This window comes from Diabrotica virgifera, chromosome 2, assembly GCF_917563875.1.
Source record: "Diabrotica virgifera virgifera chromosome 2, PGI_DIABVI_V3a".
Lineage (NCBI taxonomy): Eukaryota > Metazoa > Arthropoda > Insecta > Coleoptera > Chrysomelidae > Diabrotica > Diabrotica virgifera.
In genome coordinates, this window is record NC_065444.1 from 260970595 (window position 1) to 260989833 (window position 19239).

The 19239-nt window shown below is 33.7% G+C and overlaps 1 protein-coding gene across 4 annotated transcripts in view; it reads left to right on the forward strand.

The window, feature by feature from the left end:
• Window positions 1-19239, forward strand: part of LOC126880596 (zinc finger protein OZF-like) — a 139415-nt gene that overhangs the window by 70767 nt on the left and 49409 nt on the right. Inside the window, exons 1-2 of one of the 4 annotated variants that reach the window (XM_050644569.1) lie at window positions 2110-2566; window positions 9997-12114. The exons of 1 other annotated variant lie outside the window; for it this stretch is intronic. In XM_050644569.1, the coding sequence (XP_050500526.1) occupies window positions 2293-2566; window positions 9997-10916 (1194 nt within the window). In that variant the 5' untranslated portion in view covers window positions 2110-2292 and the 3' untranslated portion in view covers window positions 10917-12114. Of the gene's footprint in view, window positions 1-2108; window positions 2567-9996; window positions 12115-19239 lie in introns of those variants that run through there. 2 more of the 4 variants (XM_050644568.1, XM_050644565.1) reach the window with 2 other exon arrangements.

Consider the following 19239-nt stretch of genomic DNA (forward strand, 5'->3'; position numbering starts at 1 on the left):
TTGTTTCGGGAGTCGTTCTTCGGACATTCTTTGTACGTGTCCATACCATCTAAGCTGTTTGGTACTAATGTCATCTACTATTGTGTGTTTCACATTCATTATTTCCCTAATTCTGTTGTTGGTTACCCTTTCTAATCTTGATTTTCCTGCTGAGCGCCTCCAGAAATCCATTTCTGTTGCTTCAAGTTTTCTCTTGTATCTTTCTTTTATTTGCCATACTTCACTGCTGTAAGTGATTATACTCTTAACAATTGTATTGTATATTCTATGTTTGTTGTTGTTTGATATTGACTGGTCCCACAGGATGCTATTGAGAAGAGTAATTGCTTTTCTTCCCTGGTTGTTTCTTTCTTCTATCGTCCGGTCTACGTTTCCTTCTTGTGTGATGGTCATACCCAGGTATTTATATGCGTCGCAATGTTTAATAATTTCGCCATTCCCCAGTGTAAGGTCCTGCTGTGTCCCACCGATACACATATATTCGGTCTTCTTTATGTTTATTTCCAAACCGCCTTTTTTGTACTCCTCTATTAATTTCCTTGTCATATATTCTATATCATCGTAGTCTTGCGCTAGTACAAGTTGGTCGTCTGCAAATGACAAAGTGTATATTGTATTGTTGTTGATCGGTAATCCCATGTTTTTGCATTTGCGTTTCCAAAGTTTTAGAGTTTGCTCGAGGTAGATCTTAAATAATGTCGGTGAAAGGCAGCACCCTTGTTTTAGGCCTTTGCTAATTTGGAATCCTCTCGATAGCCTGCTTCCAACTTTCATCCTTGCTGCAGTTTTGGTATACAATTGTTTCGTCGCTGTTATTAAATTTGCGCTTATATTGGTTTTCTCTAATGCTTCCCATAGTTTGTTTTGTGGGATGCTATCATACGCTTTTCTTAAGTCCACATATAACAGATGCACCTCCTGGTTGACGGCCAGTTTCTTCTCAATAATCTGTGTAATACAAAACAGATGGTCAACCGTTGATCTCCCTGCCCTGAATCCTGCCTGTTCTTCAGCTTCTATATCTTTATATTCGTTTTCGATTTTATTTTTAATCAGTTTTCCGTATATTCGGCTGATCGAGTTCGTTACAGCGATGCCTCTGTAGTTGTCACATTGATCCCGTCTGCCTTTTTTATGTATGGTGGATATCCATGATGTCTTCCATTCTTCTGGGAGTTCCGCTCCGTTGATGCATCTTTGAAAGAGTTTAGCCAGGTTTTCATATAATTTTGTTGTGCCATATTTTATTAGTTCAGCTGGTATGTTCCCTGGTCCTGGTGCTTTGATATTTTTTAAAGACTTACATACTTCTTCTACTTCTTTTGTTGTTACTCGTAATGAGTTTGCAGAGTTTCATTACTGTTTGATATATATACTGGGGTAATACATAATAGACTTATTCGTGGAGCATGCCCTGAACATACCAAGAGGGAGATCGCCTGCGCATTACGTTTTTGGAGGGAAATATTCGACCTTAAGTCATCGACTTTAAGACCGCGTCCCACCATCAAATAATTTGAGCAAACTGAAAGTGACAGTTAGTGACGTCACATCCTGAGTCTTCATTGTGGATAATAATGAAAAATTTTAATTTTAAATAAAGTACAAACAAGTTAGACAACTCAATACAAAAAATTTGATCAAACTAGACTGATAGTGAGAGCACAGATTTTTAGAATTTCAAAAAAACTGCAATTGTGACGTCACTTTGACGTACTTCCTCAAGTACGTCAAGTTTGCTCAAACTGTTTGATCAAATTATTTGTTGGTGAGACGCGGCCTTTACACATGATTTATCACGTGATTTATCATATGATTTGGCCCATGACGAGTCACATGACAATGCTTATGATAAAACACAATGCTTATAACAAAATCATATGACAATTTACACAGTGTAAACATGTAAATTTCACTCCATGACCAAATCATATGAGAACTCCCATGATAAATCATGTAATGTAAAGTCGACTTTACTTGAAAGTCCCAACTTTGTAATGCGCAGCATTCTCCCTCTGGGTACGTTCGGGGTATACAGAGTGAAATGGCCTATTTTTACATTCACGGAGTGAATATGAGCCAAAGCCACCTCTGTATGAGCTAAAAGTAATCGATTTTACATTTCAATCGAATCTCTTCCACACATGAAGGATGTCAGATGTCAAAACAAAAAAAAGTGGTAAAAATGTAAATACATAGTTAAAAAAATGTCAAAGTAAAATAACATTAGTGAAACAGAACAAACAGTTAACAAAATCAAAGCAAACAATAAACAATCTTTAAGTTAATACAATGGAAGTAAAACAAGAACAAGATATTTTTCCGGTAGAAGGATGCGAGATGAAAACAGAAGTTATGGACTTCCCCAATGTTTCTTTTCACTCTTCTGTTAAAACTGAGATTAAAGAGGAAGAGGACCAATATGTGGCGGATTCGTTTAACAAGGATACAAAAAACTTTTTTGTTAATGGTTGCTCTTCAAACCAATTAAACATGGACATTTCTGTTGGTGATATTAAATTGGAGGAAGAGGAGGATAAGGCTGAACTAGTACAAATTGAGAATGGTATGTCTTTTTATGTGTTTATTAGATCGTTTCGTATATTATACATTTTGTAGGAGGCAATATTTCTATTATGTAGGTTTCAATTACAGTCAAACCCTCTTGTTGGAATAGCCTTCATGTCAAGCAAAAGTATTCCTTGGATCATTGGTGGCGTGGCTATTCCCTGTTTTCACATTCGCACCCATGAATGTCACTAGATTCATCTTCTTTTTTGGTTGATCATGTTGCTCTTTGAGGATAATCCATAAATATTATGTTATTATAATACTATACTCTGTTCTTAAATCAGGAGAAGTAAAGACAGATTCACAGCCAATAATGCCACTAGAAAAATCACTAAATATATCTTTATGTCTGCCTTCGACATTAATCCATAAATATTATACTGATACAGTTCTAAAAACAATGTGTATTTTTTATACAAAAACAGACTAAAAACCTAAAAATTAAAGGAATAAAGCAAAAAATACAAAAAATCACTAATATAACTTAACCTATGAATTGTAAATGCCAATACAGTAGGACCCTGATTATACATGTTCCTCGGGACTGCAGGTGGCACAGATAATTGAAAAGCACTGATAAGCCTAACATGTATTTCTTATGTATAATACATATGTACAGTACGATGGACAGGTCATGGCATAATCCAAGAAACAAACTACAATATATTATACTATAGTTTCCATATAACTAGACATGAATTTGGGACAGCCTTTATAGTCAATAATAAAGTCAAGCATTTGGTTATAGATTTTAAGCCGATTAATCCACGAATGAGCTGCTTAATGATCAGGGGCAAGTTTTTTAATATTAGTCTTATTAATGTACATGCCCCAACAGAGGACAAGGAAGACGAATTCTATGATGAATTAGAAAGAGCATGTGACAGTTGTCCCAGAAGTGACATTAAAATAGTAATCAGTGATCTGAACGCAAAAAGGTGACATGGTGAGTTTCAAGATGGCGGGAGATGAACAAACACCGAAAGATGGTCTACCTGATATTAGTTCAAAAATGAAGTGTTGTATAACAAAAGATCTGGCAGTGAGCGTTTGCATCAACTGTTATGGAGTATTTCACAAAAGTTGTTTAAAAAGACTAAGTAATTTAGAAGTAATAAGTGAAAATAAAGTGAAGTGCTGCAATGGCTCGTCTGTGCTGAAAGTCGAAGTGTTTAAGCTACAAAAAGACTCATTAGAGACCGAAAACAGGTATTTGAAACAACTTGTTGTTGAAGTCCAAGATAAAAACAATATACTACAAATAAATAATCAGTTATTGTTGAATAAAATTAGGTATATGGAAAATGAAAAACATAAAAGTGAAGTGAACGAGAATTCAAATACGAAATCCCAAAAAAATTATAGAAAAATCATAGACAACAACGATAAAAACGGCAAGACCAGCCTCAGTCTGCAATCCAAACATATTCAAACTGCGCAAGACGAAACATCAACCTCGAAAACAACCGCACTTGTAAACCAACCATTAACAGAAAATGTATTTGAAAAATTAAAAGAAAACGAAGAATTGTTAAATGCAGTTCAAGGCCAACAAAATAAACAAGATGGATGCACAACAATAAACCTGAATTCAAATGGAAATATAGAACATTTGTACGTTGGTGCTGAAAATAATAATTCGATTATTCAAACAAATAATGAAGAAAATTGGTCAGATGTTCGTAAAAGAGGGAAAAATCGAACAACAAAAGTCAGTACAGCTCAAACAGATAGGTCAAATGGACTCCTGGCAGGGGTAGCAACTCCTAAAACCGCTTGGTTTTATATTGGCAAAATCCGAAATAAAGATGCAACATCAGAAATGTGGCAGAAATGGCTGGAGGACGATAATAAAGGTTTTACATTCACTGTAGAAAAATTGAATAATGTTGGGAAATATTCATCATTCAAAATTGGTGCACCCTTCCAATTGTACACCAAGATGAGTAATGAAAATTACTGGCCACCCGGGGTAATTTTTCGTAGATTTAACTTTGCTAAAACGCCCGAACAGAGATCAGAACATTTTTTGATGAATCAAACGACGAAGTAGGAAATGACTTCATTAACTCTGAAATCATATCAAATAAAACTGTAAATATTTTTTATCAAAACGTTCGAGGACTACGATCAAAAACTCAAATTTTACATGAAAATGTTTTGTCAAATAATTTTGATATTATTTGTCTCACGGGAACGTGGCTTAAGAATTCTATATATGACCAAGAGCTACTGGATGATAGATACGTTTTATTTCGAAATGATAAAAAATACGAACTAGCAGGGGCCCAAAGAGGTGGAGGTGTTCTCATTGCTGCAAAGAAGAAATACAGACCAGTCTCTCTTTGATAAAGGGTAGAGACCCAGAAACACTGTGTCAGAGGATGGCAAGAGACTCGAATTGAATCAAAACGAAAACGATTATTTTCTTTTTCTTTTTCATGCCTTACTCGGTATAGAGTACAAAATGACCAAGTGTTGTTAAAGTATTCTGAGACGCATTGTTGGAGAAGCTCCTCCTAGCGGCGCCACTTGATACTATCGTATCTCAGTTAACAGAATCCTGACTCTTGGTCGAAATTTATTTTATTTATTACTTTTGATTTCTTAAATGCAACACCCAAAGGTAAAATTATTGAATCACTAATCAATGAATATGATTTATACTCAATTAATAATGTTAAAAATCATCTGAATTCTACATTAGATTTAGTTTTAACAAATTTAACTGAAACAAATGTTATCAAGTCAGATACATCACTTGTGAATATTGATCGTTATCAACCTCCTTTAGAAATTGACATTAGTTTCAAAACGCCAAATCAAACTATTGTAAATGACACAAACTTTGCACCACCACCAACATATAATTTCAAAAAAGGTAACTATATTCAACTGCATTATCAGATATTCAACACTAATTGGCAAGAATGTATCAATTCAAATTCAAATAATCCAGAAATATGTGTCAATCAATTTTATAATACTCTTTATCATATACTAGATCAATGTATTCCACTTAAGAAGGTAAACCAATCAACGAAATATCCTTTTTGGTATTCAAAAGAATTAATTTAAAAAATTAAATTAAAAAATAAATTTTTTAAGAAAACAAAAAGATAACACATATTTACAAAAGTTTTATGAAGTTAGGAAAGATGTTAAAAAACTTATTAAAAAATGTTATAGAGAATATATTCAAAATATTGAAGGTAATATAAATAATAGTCCTAAAGAGTTTTGGCAATACCTAAAAGGGAAAAGATCAAATTTAACACTTGCATATAAATATAAACATGAAGATGAATGTTACGAATCTGAAAGTGATATAGCAAATGCGTTTGCACATTATTTTGAATCTATACATTCTAACACTAATTTAATAATAACAGACTCCTACAAGGAATATGGACTTGAACAATTATGTGTTGATTGTATAACTCTAGAAGAAATCAATATTGCAATTAAGTCTTTAAAAAGTAGTGCAGCTATAGGTGTGGATGGGATTCCTTCTTACCTGTTTAAGGCATATTCAGAAGTTCTGTTACATCCCCTACAAATGGTATTTAATAAATGTTTAGAGACAAGCACGTTTCCGGATGCGCTTATGGCAGGTAGAATAACTCCTATCCACAAATCTGGAAATACGAGTTTAATATCAAATCATCGTCCTATAACAGTATTGCCTTCTGTTTCAAAAATCTTGGAAAAAATTATGTACAATAGACTTTATACTCATGTTTCAAAAACTTTAATGGAAGAACAACATGGTTTCATAAACAAAAAATCAACTCAAACAAATCTGTGCATTTTCAGTCACTATATTGCTTCATCCATAAATAATTTTTAAGTTGATGTTATCTTTACTGATTTAGCAAAAGCCTTTGATAGAGTAAATCATTCAGTACTATTAAAAAAACTGAGGTCATATGCACTTTCTGACAAGCTTATAAAATTTTTTGAATCTTACCTTACCAACCATACTAATGTAGTCAAATTTGGGAACTGCTACTCAGACAGTTTTATAACCAGGTCAGGTGTACCGCAAGGTTCCATCCTTGGGCCTTTACTTTTTGTTATGTTCATAAATGACATCACCGATTATATAAAATTTGCCAAGTTCCTTCTATTTGCAGACGATTTAAAATTATTTCTTATAATACAAAACGAACATGACTGTATTAATTTACAAGATATTCGAGGTATATCCACATTCTGTAAAAATAATGATTTGAACTTAAATGAGTCAAAATGTAAACTATTGACTTTTTCTAGAAAGCGAGAAATCATAAGAACAGATTATTTTATTAACGAAGTAAAACTTGAAAGGTTAACAAAAATCAGAGATCTAGGGGTGTTATTCACTAGCAACTTCTCCTTTAATGAGCACATTCTCAAACTAACTAATGATTGCTATAGACAGTTAGGCTTTATCCTAAGATCCAGTAAAGAATTTTATTGTGACACTACAATTAAGCTTTTTAATGCATATGTGAGGTCAAAACTCGAATATTGTTGTACCATGTGGAGTCCCTCCAACTCTCCACCATATCACATGGTGATATGATAGAGAGGATTCAGAAGAAATTTTTGAGGTCTTTATATCTGAGGAAATTTAGGATTTATCCTTTTAAGGTTTCCTATAACTTGCAGAGAATGCTTTTTGACACTGTGTTATTGAGCGAAAGACGTAGAAATGCCCAAATCATTTTCATATTTAATATAGTTTATCAAATCATAGATTCTCCTACGATTCTTTCATTTATAAATTTTAATGTACCAGACCAAAGACTTAGATGTAGACTGTAGACACACTTTATTTAAAATAACTCCAGAATATGCAAACTCCCCCATGGCAAACTGCTTAATGGCAATGAACGATTTTATCGTGAGTGAAGACCTTGGCCTATATAATATGAGAAAGAGTACTATGCTACATAAACTGTGATACCCTTATTTATTGTTTTAACATGTATTTATTTTATTGTATTGTATAAATTATTGTATGTTCTTATTACCTTGTATTGACCAACTGTGCATTTATAATTGGCATCATTGCTGTAAATGTGCAGTATAAATAAATAAATATTTATGGAGGAAAAATCAGAAGGGAAGAAATATATCTACTGCACATCGGTAAATATAATCTCCATAATAATACCAATTCGAATGGACACCGAGCAGTCACCTTCGCAGCCGCAAAGAACATGAGCACACATTCGTAGGAAGCACATGTTTTCTATACAAAAAAATACATATGGGAACTTAAACCTCGCCCGATGGATTAATGAACAACCAAATTGATCATGTGATCATAGATGCTAGACACTTCTCAAACTTGATGGATGTCCGGACCTATCGAGGCGCCAATATTGATTCAGATCACTTTCTAGTTGGAACAAGAATTTGAGCTAGAATCTCAAAAGCGAAGAAAGAGAGAAGTACCAAAACAACGAGCCTTAATATTGAACTCCTCAAAAATCCACAAACGGTAGAAAGGTTTCAAAACTATATCGAAACTAACTGCATAATTAATGAGGATCTAACAATCAGCGAACAATGGGAAATGTGTAAAAGCAATATTAAAGACGCAGCAAATAATATTCTAGGGCCAGAAAAACCACCATCACGCAATGACTGGTTCGATGCTGAGTGTGAGGACATCACAAGGAGAAAGAACGATGCATATAAACAGATGCAGCAAAGAAGAACCCGAGAAAAACAACAAAAATATAAAGACCTTAGAAGAGAAGAGAAGTGCATTCATAGAAGAAAAAAGAGAATTTATGAAAATATTTTCATTACCACCATATAAGATGTTTGGATTAACTGCGTACTGAATGTAGCAAAACATGAAACGTGTGAATACAAACGTAGCTTTTTATTGATCATTATTAATGAATCAGTCAGACTGCGTCAGCGAAACTGACAAGTGAGAACCCGCCTTAAGAGACCGCCGACGTTCGGATGCAATAAATGTCTCTCTGTAAAGACAATGAAGTCGGCTTTACTAAGTAACCAGACATTAACTTAACACACACTATATATTAGCCCCCTGAGCTAGTGTTGTTCTGAAGCTATTTTCTTGTGGCATTTTTGCAATTAACTAGTTTTGATGGGAAATAAGCCACAATTTTATTAAAAAGATGATTTTTGATCAATGATTTTGAATGAATTAAACAAAAATGTTGTTGCTTAGTAAAAAAATTCTTCTAATAATTTATTTAATCTGACTTATTTATATCGGCAATTCAGACATATATTATACATTTTAAAGTAGAAGACTTTAAAAATTATATTGCCAATATTTATGAGTTGCATTCCTGGGACGACTTTACTGAAAGGTAGTTCATTTGATTACATGAAATCAACCCCAACTCAAGAATATCCGTCACAAAAAAATCATAACATGTGATCTGTCTTTAAAAAGACAACCACATGCAATGGTGACAGTAAAATTCTCGCGTTAGAGATTCCATAGTAAATTACGAGGGAAAAGAAAAAACCTCGTTACTATCCCGACATCGTATTAGGTCTTACTTTAGTTTACTCTCGAAACTAATACCAAATTCTGACCTTAATACATAATATATATATATATATATATATATATATATATATATATATATAATATATAATACTAAAATATAAAATATGTACTAACTCGATATGTTATTGACTTACTAATCGTGGTATTTTCTTTCTATTGACTTCCTCTTTTAGTATGGGTAACCACATCCTACTGCATTCTACCGAGGAATTTGCGACACAATTGGTTTCATTTAGGATAATTAAAGCTGCTTCTTTAATTTTTCTCTTTTTACTATCTGTTTCTTTCAGGACTATACTTGAATCTCTCCACTGAACTCTATGTTCATTATCCCATGCATGTTATATTTGAGATCGATCAAATTTTCTATTTTTAATATAAGACTGATATTCACTTATTCTAACGTTTAATGGTCTTGATGTTTCACCTAAATAAAATTGTTCGCATTCACAAGGTATTTTATAAATACAATTCTTTGTTCTTTCTTGTTCACTGTTAGGTTTAATTTTAGATTGAATAGATCTCAACGTGTTTGTTGTTTTGAATGTTGTTGAAATGTTGAATTTATTTCCTATTGTTTTAAGTTTCTCGGCTAGTCCTTTTATATATGGTATTGATATTTTCCTCGTATTATTTCTTGTGAATGCTATACGATCCCGTTCTAAGTTGTTCTGTTCCATCCTGAGCTAGTGATAAACTAACTTGCCACAAATAATCTAAAATCATTATGAAATTGACTGGTCAGTTGGTTCAGTTGGTTGTGAAAACTAATGCCAATAAAACACAAACACACACCTATTTAGTTTATTAATTGTACCATTCTAGAACTGTTAAATTGATAATAAAGCAATTAAAACTTTGCTTTTTTATTTTAGGATGTCTGGAGAAAAATACGGAAACAATCAAAACATTTGAACATCCATGTCGTAACGAGGAAAATACGGGTTCGAAAAAATCTTATCAATGTGAACTCTGTTTTAAGTTCTTTTCTGAAAAATGTAGTTTAAAAAGACATACGTTCACGCACACTGGGGATAAGCCATATCAATGTGAAATTTGTTTTAAATCGTTTTCCCAAAATGGTCATTTAAAGGCACATGTTAGAAATCACACTGAAAAACAAACGTCGTATCAGTGTGAAATTTGTTTTAAATCGTTTTCTGAAAAACGTAATTTAAAAACACATACGATAACGCACACTGCAGATAAGCCATATCAATGTGAAATATGTTCAAAGTCGTTTATTAAAAAGTGTGATTTAGAAAGACATACAGTAACGCACACTGGAGAGAAGCCATATCAATGTGAAATATGTTCAAAGTCGTTTATTAAAAAGTGTGACTTAGAAAGACATACAGTAACGCACACTGGAGAGAAGCCGTATCAATGTGAAATTTGTTTTAAATCGTTTTCCCAAAATTGTCATTTAAAGGCACATGTTAGAAATCACACTGGAGAACAAACAGCTTTTCAGTGTGAAATTTGTTTTAAATCGTTTTCTCAAAAATGTAATTTAAAAAGACATACGAGAGTGCACTCCCAAGAGAAACCATATCAATGTAAATTTTGTTTTAAGCAGTTTAGTCAATCAGGTACTTTGAAATCACATTTGACAGTGCACACTGGTGAAAAACCTTATCAGTGTGAAATTTGTCTTAAGAGGTTTTCTTTAAAGAATTCTTTGAAATTACATACTAGAACACACACTGGAGATAAGCCATATCAATGTGAAATTTGTTCTAAATCGTTTTCCCAAATTTGTCATTTAAAGACACATCTTAGAAATCACACTTAGCCCAATAAATGACCGTTTTGGAGTGTACTTTTCAGGGGCAACTCCGAATTGCATGAAAATTTGGATTTAGGTTCAACTTACACCAGTGGCGGCTCGTCAGAGGAGGCAAGGGAGGCTCAGCCTCCCCATAAATTTTTTACACACTCTATACTGTTTTGTTTATCATGAATCGCGAAAACAACAATTACTCTCGCTATTATACAACGTGTAAATTCCATATTATCACTAATTATCCATACGTACGGAGCATTAGCATTAGAACGCATGATCGCGTCTCAGTTTTATTACATATTATTGTAGGCAGGACCCTGGGTTATCCCGAGATGCACGAACGGAGCCGAGAAGCTCAGCTTTCTCCGTTGCTAATGCTCCGTGCAGCGCAGCAGGCGTTTAAGGAGACCCGGTCTCCTAACAGTGGCATCTACGGCGCCATCACACGCTGCCCAGAGATATACCAAGGGAGGCAGTGTAGCTTCTCAGCTCCGTTGGGTGGTTGGGTGCGTCTCGGGACAACGAATTTTAGGGTCCTGACTAAAAATAATGAAAAATCTAAAAGTGCGAATTTTGTTATGAAATTTGGTATGTGGGGTTATAATAATATTTGGAACAACTTGCTCAAATAACTTTTTCCGATATATCTAACTCAAAGCAAAATATCGGTAATTTATCGTGTTTTTGAATTCGCAGTAGGCCGCGTTTAGAATTAAAAAAATTCAGTTGAGTATCTTAAAAAATTTGAAGCTTCATTATGTATGGACTAGTTAGGCCGTACTAAATCTATGTAATAATATAATTTTATTACAAACTATACTCTAATATACTATAATATACTATACTACGGCACTTTCGTTTAGAACTTTTCAACCAGAAATGATTTTCTAAGGCACGTCGAATAATATATCGCTTATACTATTTTAATGATTTTAAAAAGGTACTTCTATTTACTACTCAAAAACCATATTTTTGAGGTCAGAATTCTCACGTTTTCGGTACAAACTCGCACTCCTAAACAAATACGAAAATACGCCACTGACAGAGTCGAAATCGGCAAAGAGAAATTGTAAAAAATTCAAAAAGCTCAAACCTCATATTACCCTCCCACACCTACACAAAACTCGCACCCCTTGAAAAATCCGAAATTATGCCACTGACAGGGTTAAAACGGGCAGGAAAAAATCGCAATAAATTCAAAAAGCTTTTCCAAAAGCACAAATCTCATTTTTTATTTTTTTTTTCACGCCTGTGCAAAACCCGCACCCCTTAAAAAATCCGATACCACGCCACTGACAGAGTTTAAATTGAACGAAAAATTCGCAAAAATTTCAAAAAGCTTAAGTCCAACAGCACAAACCTCATATTACCATCCCCATATCTATTCAAAACTCGCACCTCTTAAAAAACGAAAGTACGTCCATAACAAGGTTGTAATCGGCACAAAAAATTCTTAAAAATTTTTAAAAGATAAATTCCAGTAGCACATACCTCATATTGCTAGTTCTCTCTATGCACAAATCTCATTTTGTGTGTGTGTGTTTTTTTAATTTCACGCTTATGCAAAATTCACACCTTTAAGAAATTAAAAAAATCCTCAACCACGCCACTGACAGAATTAAAATAACACTAAAAATTCACAAAAAATTCAAAAATCTTAAGTCCAAAAGCACCCATCTCATTTTGAAGTTTTGTTGAAAATATCGCCATTTCCCCCCTTTTTCCCCATGGATGCGCCACTGATTAAAACTTAGTTCTTCGAATCCGCCACATCAAACCATTTACAATAATAAAAGTTTGACCAAAATCGCAGCCATAGGGGCGGAGCTATGTCATTTTTTCTGTTTTTCTTTTTTTTTATATTTTTTTTTGACATGTTCCATCAAAAATTGAATATTTCAAAAAACGTATGTTTTTATGTCTCGCGAGATTCGATACGTTTCGCCGTAAGGTCGCTACTGGGGCATGAAGTCAAAAAGTTGACCCCATTTTGGTAGCCACCCCCACCCTTACCGTAGGGGTACGAAAAAAAATTGACGTTTTCGTAAGTATGGGAACTGGGAAATATCTGGGCTATGGCGGACATTTTACAAAAGTTCGAAAACTCTGGGTACACGAGGGACGACATCCTCATTTTTGGCCATTTCATCAAAATTTCCCCTTTGCGAATTTTTTATGCCGCCCATGTTCGATCTACCGGTTCCAGTCGAAAATCACACTTATTCCTAACGCTTAGCATCAAAACGCGCTAAAATTTTACCGCGTTCGACCACCCCACCACCAACCCAATGAAAACTCACTCCTCTTAAAAAAAAAAGGAAAGTACACAACATTCCACTAAAAAATTGCAAAAAATTAAAAATGGTTAAGTCCAAAAGAAGCACAACATTCTCCCTTTAAAAGCACCCGATTTACGTCCATCAGAAATATTTTTTTAACTTTTTTGACCTTTTTTAAAATTTTTTCCTTCAACCCGCAAGTTCGCGATTTTTATGTGACGCCTCTGTTCGGGCTAGCATACCCGGATCAAAAGTGACACTTATTCCTAATCCTTAGCTTTAAAACCCAATGAAATTTTTTCGCCTTCGACAATAGCAACCCCCACCTCTAAGCAAAACTCGTACCCCTTAAAAAATCCGAAAGAACGCCACTGACCGAATCGAAATCCCCACCAAAAATCATCAAAAAATTTAAAAAGCTTAACCTAAAAAGACAAATCTCCAAGCCTCTTACTACGGGAGCTACAAAAACGGCCCCCGTTGGAATTATGTATATAGGGTGAGGCAGATAAAGGGCCTATTAGAAATATCTCGAGAACTAAAGTAAAGAAAATTATGAAAATTGGAATATAGGGCTTTTGAGGTGTGAACTATTTAATGAAAATATTTTGGTCTCTTTGCTACTTCCAGTTATACCGGAAGTTGTAAATTCGTTTTTTTAAATGGGACACCCTATATATTTTTACGTTTTAGGATTCTCCTCGATTTTTTCTTTCTTAAAATATAAAGTTTTGTAATATTATACAGGGTAGATTAAAGGATAATTACGTTCTTTTATTAATTTCGTAGCAAAATTCACACCCTGTAGAATTGTAGTAGTTTTACATCAAAATCCGTTTATATGTTCAAATGATTGTTAATATGGTCTACTATTGTTACCAATTATTAGTATAGCTAAATTTTGAATTTTAGTATACAGTGTGGGTCGAAACTCGGAATGTGTATTTTCTGAGTTTTCTTAAATGGAACACACTATATTTTAGTACTGTAATGAAATGGTATTTTATGGTACATTTTAATTTCTTAAGCATTCCCTATACCCAACTGCTTCAATTTGTGCTTAATTGTTAATCGCACCAACAATCTTGACTACGTGGATATTTTGATAGCTCAACCATTATTGGCAATTTTAAGTATCAGTCTCGATTAGTATGTATTTATTTCCAAAAATTATTTGTGATTGAATATTTTTACGGCCAACCTAATAAAATTTCAGGTATTTTGTGTTGCAATTCATGTTTGGCTTGAATCACCAATAACTCACAAATTGAAGCAGTTAGGTATAGGGATTGCTTAAGAAATTAAAAAGTATCCTAAAATAACATTTCATTGCAATACTAAAATACAGGGTGTTCCATTTAAGAAAACTCAGAAAACACGCATTCTGAATTTCGACCAACCCTGTATACAAAAAAGGAAAAATTTAACTATACCAATAATTCTTAACATAGACATACACTATATTAAAAATCATTTGAATATAAACCGAGTTTATTATGTCAAACTACTACAATTCTACAGGGTGTGAATTTTGCTACGAAATTAATAAAAAATGTAATTATCTTTTAACCTACCCTGTATAATATTACAAAAACTTATATTTTAAGAAAGAAGAAATCAAATAGAATCCAAAATGTAAAAATGTACAGCGTGTCCCATTAAAAAAAACGAAGTTACAACCAACTTCCGGTATAACCGGAAGTAGCAAAGTGACCAAAATATTTTCATTAAATAGTTCACACCTCAAAAACCCCTGTATTCCAATTTTCATAATTTTCTTACCTTGAGTTCTCGAGATATTTCTAATACGCCCTTTATCTGCCTCACCCTGTATAGAGATAGAGAGTAGGCAGTTTTAAATGCATGTAATATACTCTACTATACCAAAATATTGCATTTTCGGCTAGAACTTTTTAACCAGAAATGATTTAAAAACCAACAGTATACATTTGTCCTCATCTTGCTAAAGAACGTCGAATAATATATCGCTTATACTATTTCTGTGACTTTAAAAGTTACCTTTTAGGCGCGTCGAATAATATGTCGCCTGTACTATTTTGGCTACTTTAAACAGCACTTCCGGTTGTATTTCTGGATCCGTTACTCCGAGTTAAAATTACATTTTTATAAAAACCGAAATAAATCAAAACACCCTGTATTTAGGTATAGGGAAACAAATTGCAAAAAATTCAAAAACTTAGGTCCAAAAGCTCAAATCTCATATTACCCTCCCACACCTATACAAAACTCGCACCCCTTAAAAAATACTAATTTGCGCCCCTGACATGGTTAAAATCGGCACAAAATAATAGCAATAAATTTAAAAATCTTATTCCAAAAGTACAAATGTCATATTGCCACCCCCACACTTATACAAAACTCGCACCCCTTAAAAAATTAAAAACCACGCCCAGGTTTAAAATCGGAACAAAAACAAATCGCCAAAAATTCAAAAAGCTTAAGTCCAAGAGCTTAGCCTCATATTGCCCTCCCACACCTATACAAAACTCGCTCCCCATAAAAAATACGAAAGTACGCTCCTGACAGGGTTGAAATCGGCACAAAAATTCTCAAAAAATTTAAAAAGCTTATATCCAAAAGCACATATTCATATTGCCCCCACGCCTATTAAAAACTCGCACCCCTTAAAAAATACGAAAGTACGCCCCTGACAGAGTTGAAATCGGCAAAAAGAAATCACAAAAAATTTAAACAGCTAACATCAAAAGTACAAACCTTATATTGCCACTCTCATACCTATACAAAACTCGCACCCCTTAAAAAATACGAATGTACGCCCATGACAGGGATGAAATCGGCATTAGCAATTCTCAAAAAATCCAAAAAGCTTAAGTCCAGAAGCACAAACTTCATATTGCCCCTTAAACACCTATACAAAACTCGCTCCCCATAAAAAATACGAAAGTACGCTCCTGACAGGGTTGAAATCGGCACAAAAATTCTTAAAAAATTTAAAAAGCTTATATCCAAAAGCACAAACCTCATATTGCCCCCCACGCCTATTCAAAACTCGCACCCCTTAAAAAATACGAAAGTACGCCCCTGACAGAGTTGAAATCGGCAAACAAAAATCGCAAAAAATTTAAACAGCTAACATCAAAAGTACAGACCTTATATTGCCACTCTCATACCTATACAAAACTCGCACCCCTTAAAAAATACGAATGTGCGCCCATGACAGGGATGAAATCGGCATTAGCAATTCTCAAAAAATCGAAAAAGCTTAAGTCCAGAAGCACAAACTTCATATTGCCCTTTAAACACCTATACAAAACTCACAACCCTTAAAAAATACGAAAGTACGCCCCTGATAGGATTGGAATCGGCACTGAAAAATCGCAAAAAATTCAAAAAGCTTATGCCCAAAAACAAAAACCTCATTTTGTGTTTCTTTTTAATATTTCAGCCCTATGCAAAACTTGTACCCCTTAAAAAATTCGAAATCACGCTACTGACAGGGTTAAAATTGACACGAAAAATTCGCAAAAAATTCAAAAATCGTAAGTCCAAAAGCACAAACCTTATGTTTTGGTTTTGTTGAAAATATCCCTATTTTTGCCCCCTTTTTGCTTCCCATGGATACGCCTCTGATTCAAACTTAGTTTTTCTAATCCGCTACATCAAACCACTTACAACGGTAAAAGTTTGGTCAAAATCGAAGCCGTAGGGACTGAGCTATGTCAGTTTTTCTGTTTTTTTCATTTTTTTTTTACTTTTTAATTTTTTTCGACATTTTTTATCTAAAATTGAAAATTTCGAAAAACCTATGATTTTCGTCTCGTCGATGCGCAAATTTTGATGCCTCACGCGACTCACTATGTTACGGCTTAAGTACGCTACTGGGCCGCGAAGTTAAAAAGTTGATCCCTTTTTGGTAGCATCCCCCACCCTTACTCTAGGGGTTGGATCGCGGTTTATGGTTGCTTTGCATGTAAAAACTGCGAAATATTTTGGCCATTTCGGAAATTTTGCAAACATATAAAAACTCCGGGTACTTCGAGGGGTGAGTTTGTCATTTTTGGCCATTTCTTCAAATTTCCCCTTTGCGAAATTTTTGTGCCGCCCCTGTTCGAGCTAGCGGTTCCAGTCGAAAATCACAATTATTCCTAACGCTTAGCGTCAAAACGCGCTAAAACTTTATCGCTTTCGACCAACCCACCCCTCACCGCTATGATAAACTCGCTCCCCTTAAAAAAAAAGAAAGTACGCCCCTGGAAGGGATAAACTTTGCACGAGAAAATTGCAAGAGATTTAGAAAGCTTAAGTTCAAAAGCACAACATTCTTCTTTTAAAACCACCCGATTTACGTCCATCTGAAATTTTTTTTCAACTTTTTTGCCCTTTTTTTCAATTTTTTCCTTCAACCCGCAAGTTTGCGATTTTTTTGGGACGCCCTTGTTCGATGTAGTATCCCCGGGTCAAAAGTGACATTTATTCCTAACCCTTAGCTTTAAAACCCAACGAAATTTTTTCGCCTTTGACAATCGCACCCCCCTCCCCTAAGTAAAACTCGTACCCCTTAAAAAATCTGAAAGCACGCCTCTGACCGAATCGAAATCCACACCAAAACTCATCAAAAAATTCAAAAAGCTTAACCCGAAAATCACAAATCTCACCACCTCGTACTTCCGGAGCTACAAAAAATCCACTTGTGAATTATGTATATAGACTGCAAAACTTCAAATCTGTATTTATTTTGATATGCATAGGTATCTATTTACAAATAGATGGAATTGTTAACAAATAAACGACACAAACTTTGGTATTAAACTTTTACTATTAGACTAACTATTTTTAAAATGATGATATCAGGAAATTATGAATTAGGATGATATTATGAAATGTAAATAAAAAATGGTCAAAAGATGGGGCCTTAAATTACATTTTTTGGCGCATTTTTTTGCATTTTGCTAGTGCAAATTTGTCTAGATATTTTACAGTTAGGTATAGCCTCCCCTATTGTAAAAATCACGAGCCGCCACTGACTTACACTCCACTTCAAAGTTGAATTTGTGCCGTTGGTTGCTTTTACTTGGGAGGTGACAGTCACTCCTTCTCGGGGGGTGAAAAACGCCTGTTTAAAATAAGCCCGGAAATCGATAAATTGACGGATTATAAGCAACTGTTCTTCTATAAAGTTTTTTATGTAAGTCAATACTTTTAGAGTTATTCGCGATTGAAAATGTTGATTTTTCGACAAAAAAAACTACGTTTTCTGACTGTTCTTCGCAAATAACTCAAAAAGTAAATATTTTATCGAAAAAAATATTCTTAGAAAAAGTGAAGCTTATAAAAAAACGAAAAAAATGGTGTCTAGGTCTATAAATTGAGTAAAAGCAAAGTTGTAGCTCATGAAAAATACGTTCTTATTCGTCTAATTCCAAATCAAATAACTCAACGCGAAATCACCGAAAAATTAAGCACTTTTTGGGAAAAGCTTATTAACATTTTTAAAGTATCTAAATCATCTTTATATTTTTTGTTTTTTACAAAAGTTTCTATCATCAAAAATAAACGAGTTACACTGAAAAAAAAAGTTTGTCCCTTTTTTGGTAAAAAAAATCGTAAAAGCATCCCTCTATTTAGCACCCTAAATAAAATTAATCGTTACCGCTTTACCATTTATTTTAACTGTATGTGTATTGTTTATGTGATCTGTAAGTTTGATTTTTTTGGAAGTGGTTCGTTTTGAAAAAATTTCGTTTTATAGTAAAAAAAATCTAATTTTTTTTTAAATTTCCTTTTTTCAAAATAACTTAAAAGTATTAGTGATGAAAAATCTTACAGAGCAGAAAAAAGTAGGTCTTGCTATTATAAATATGCTAGTTTCATTTTGTTTTTCAGTAAGACAAAAATTGGTTAAGATATGGCTGTTTAAAATTTGCATACACTCGTGATTAGTGATCCGTTCAAGCTTTTTCAACTATAACCCTTTCAAAAATAAGCACTTTAAACCGGTGAGACTGACAGATCATATAAAAAATAGATAAGTAAGTAAATTGTTTCATTGTTTGTAAAGCGGTAGCGATTAA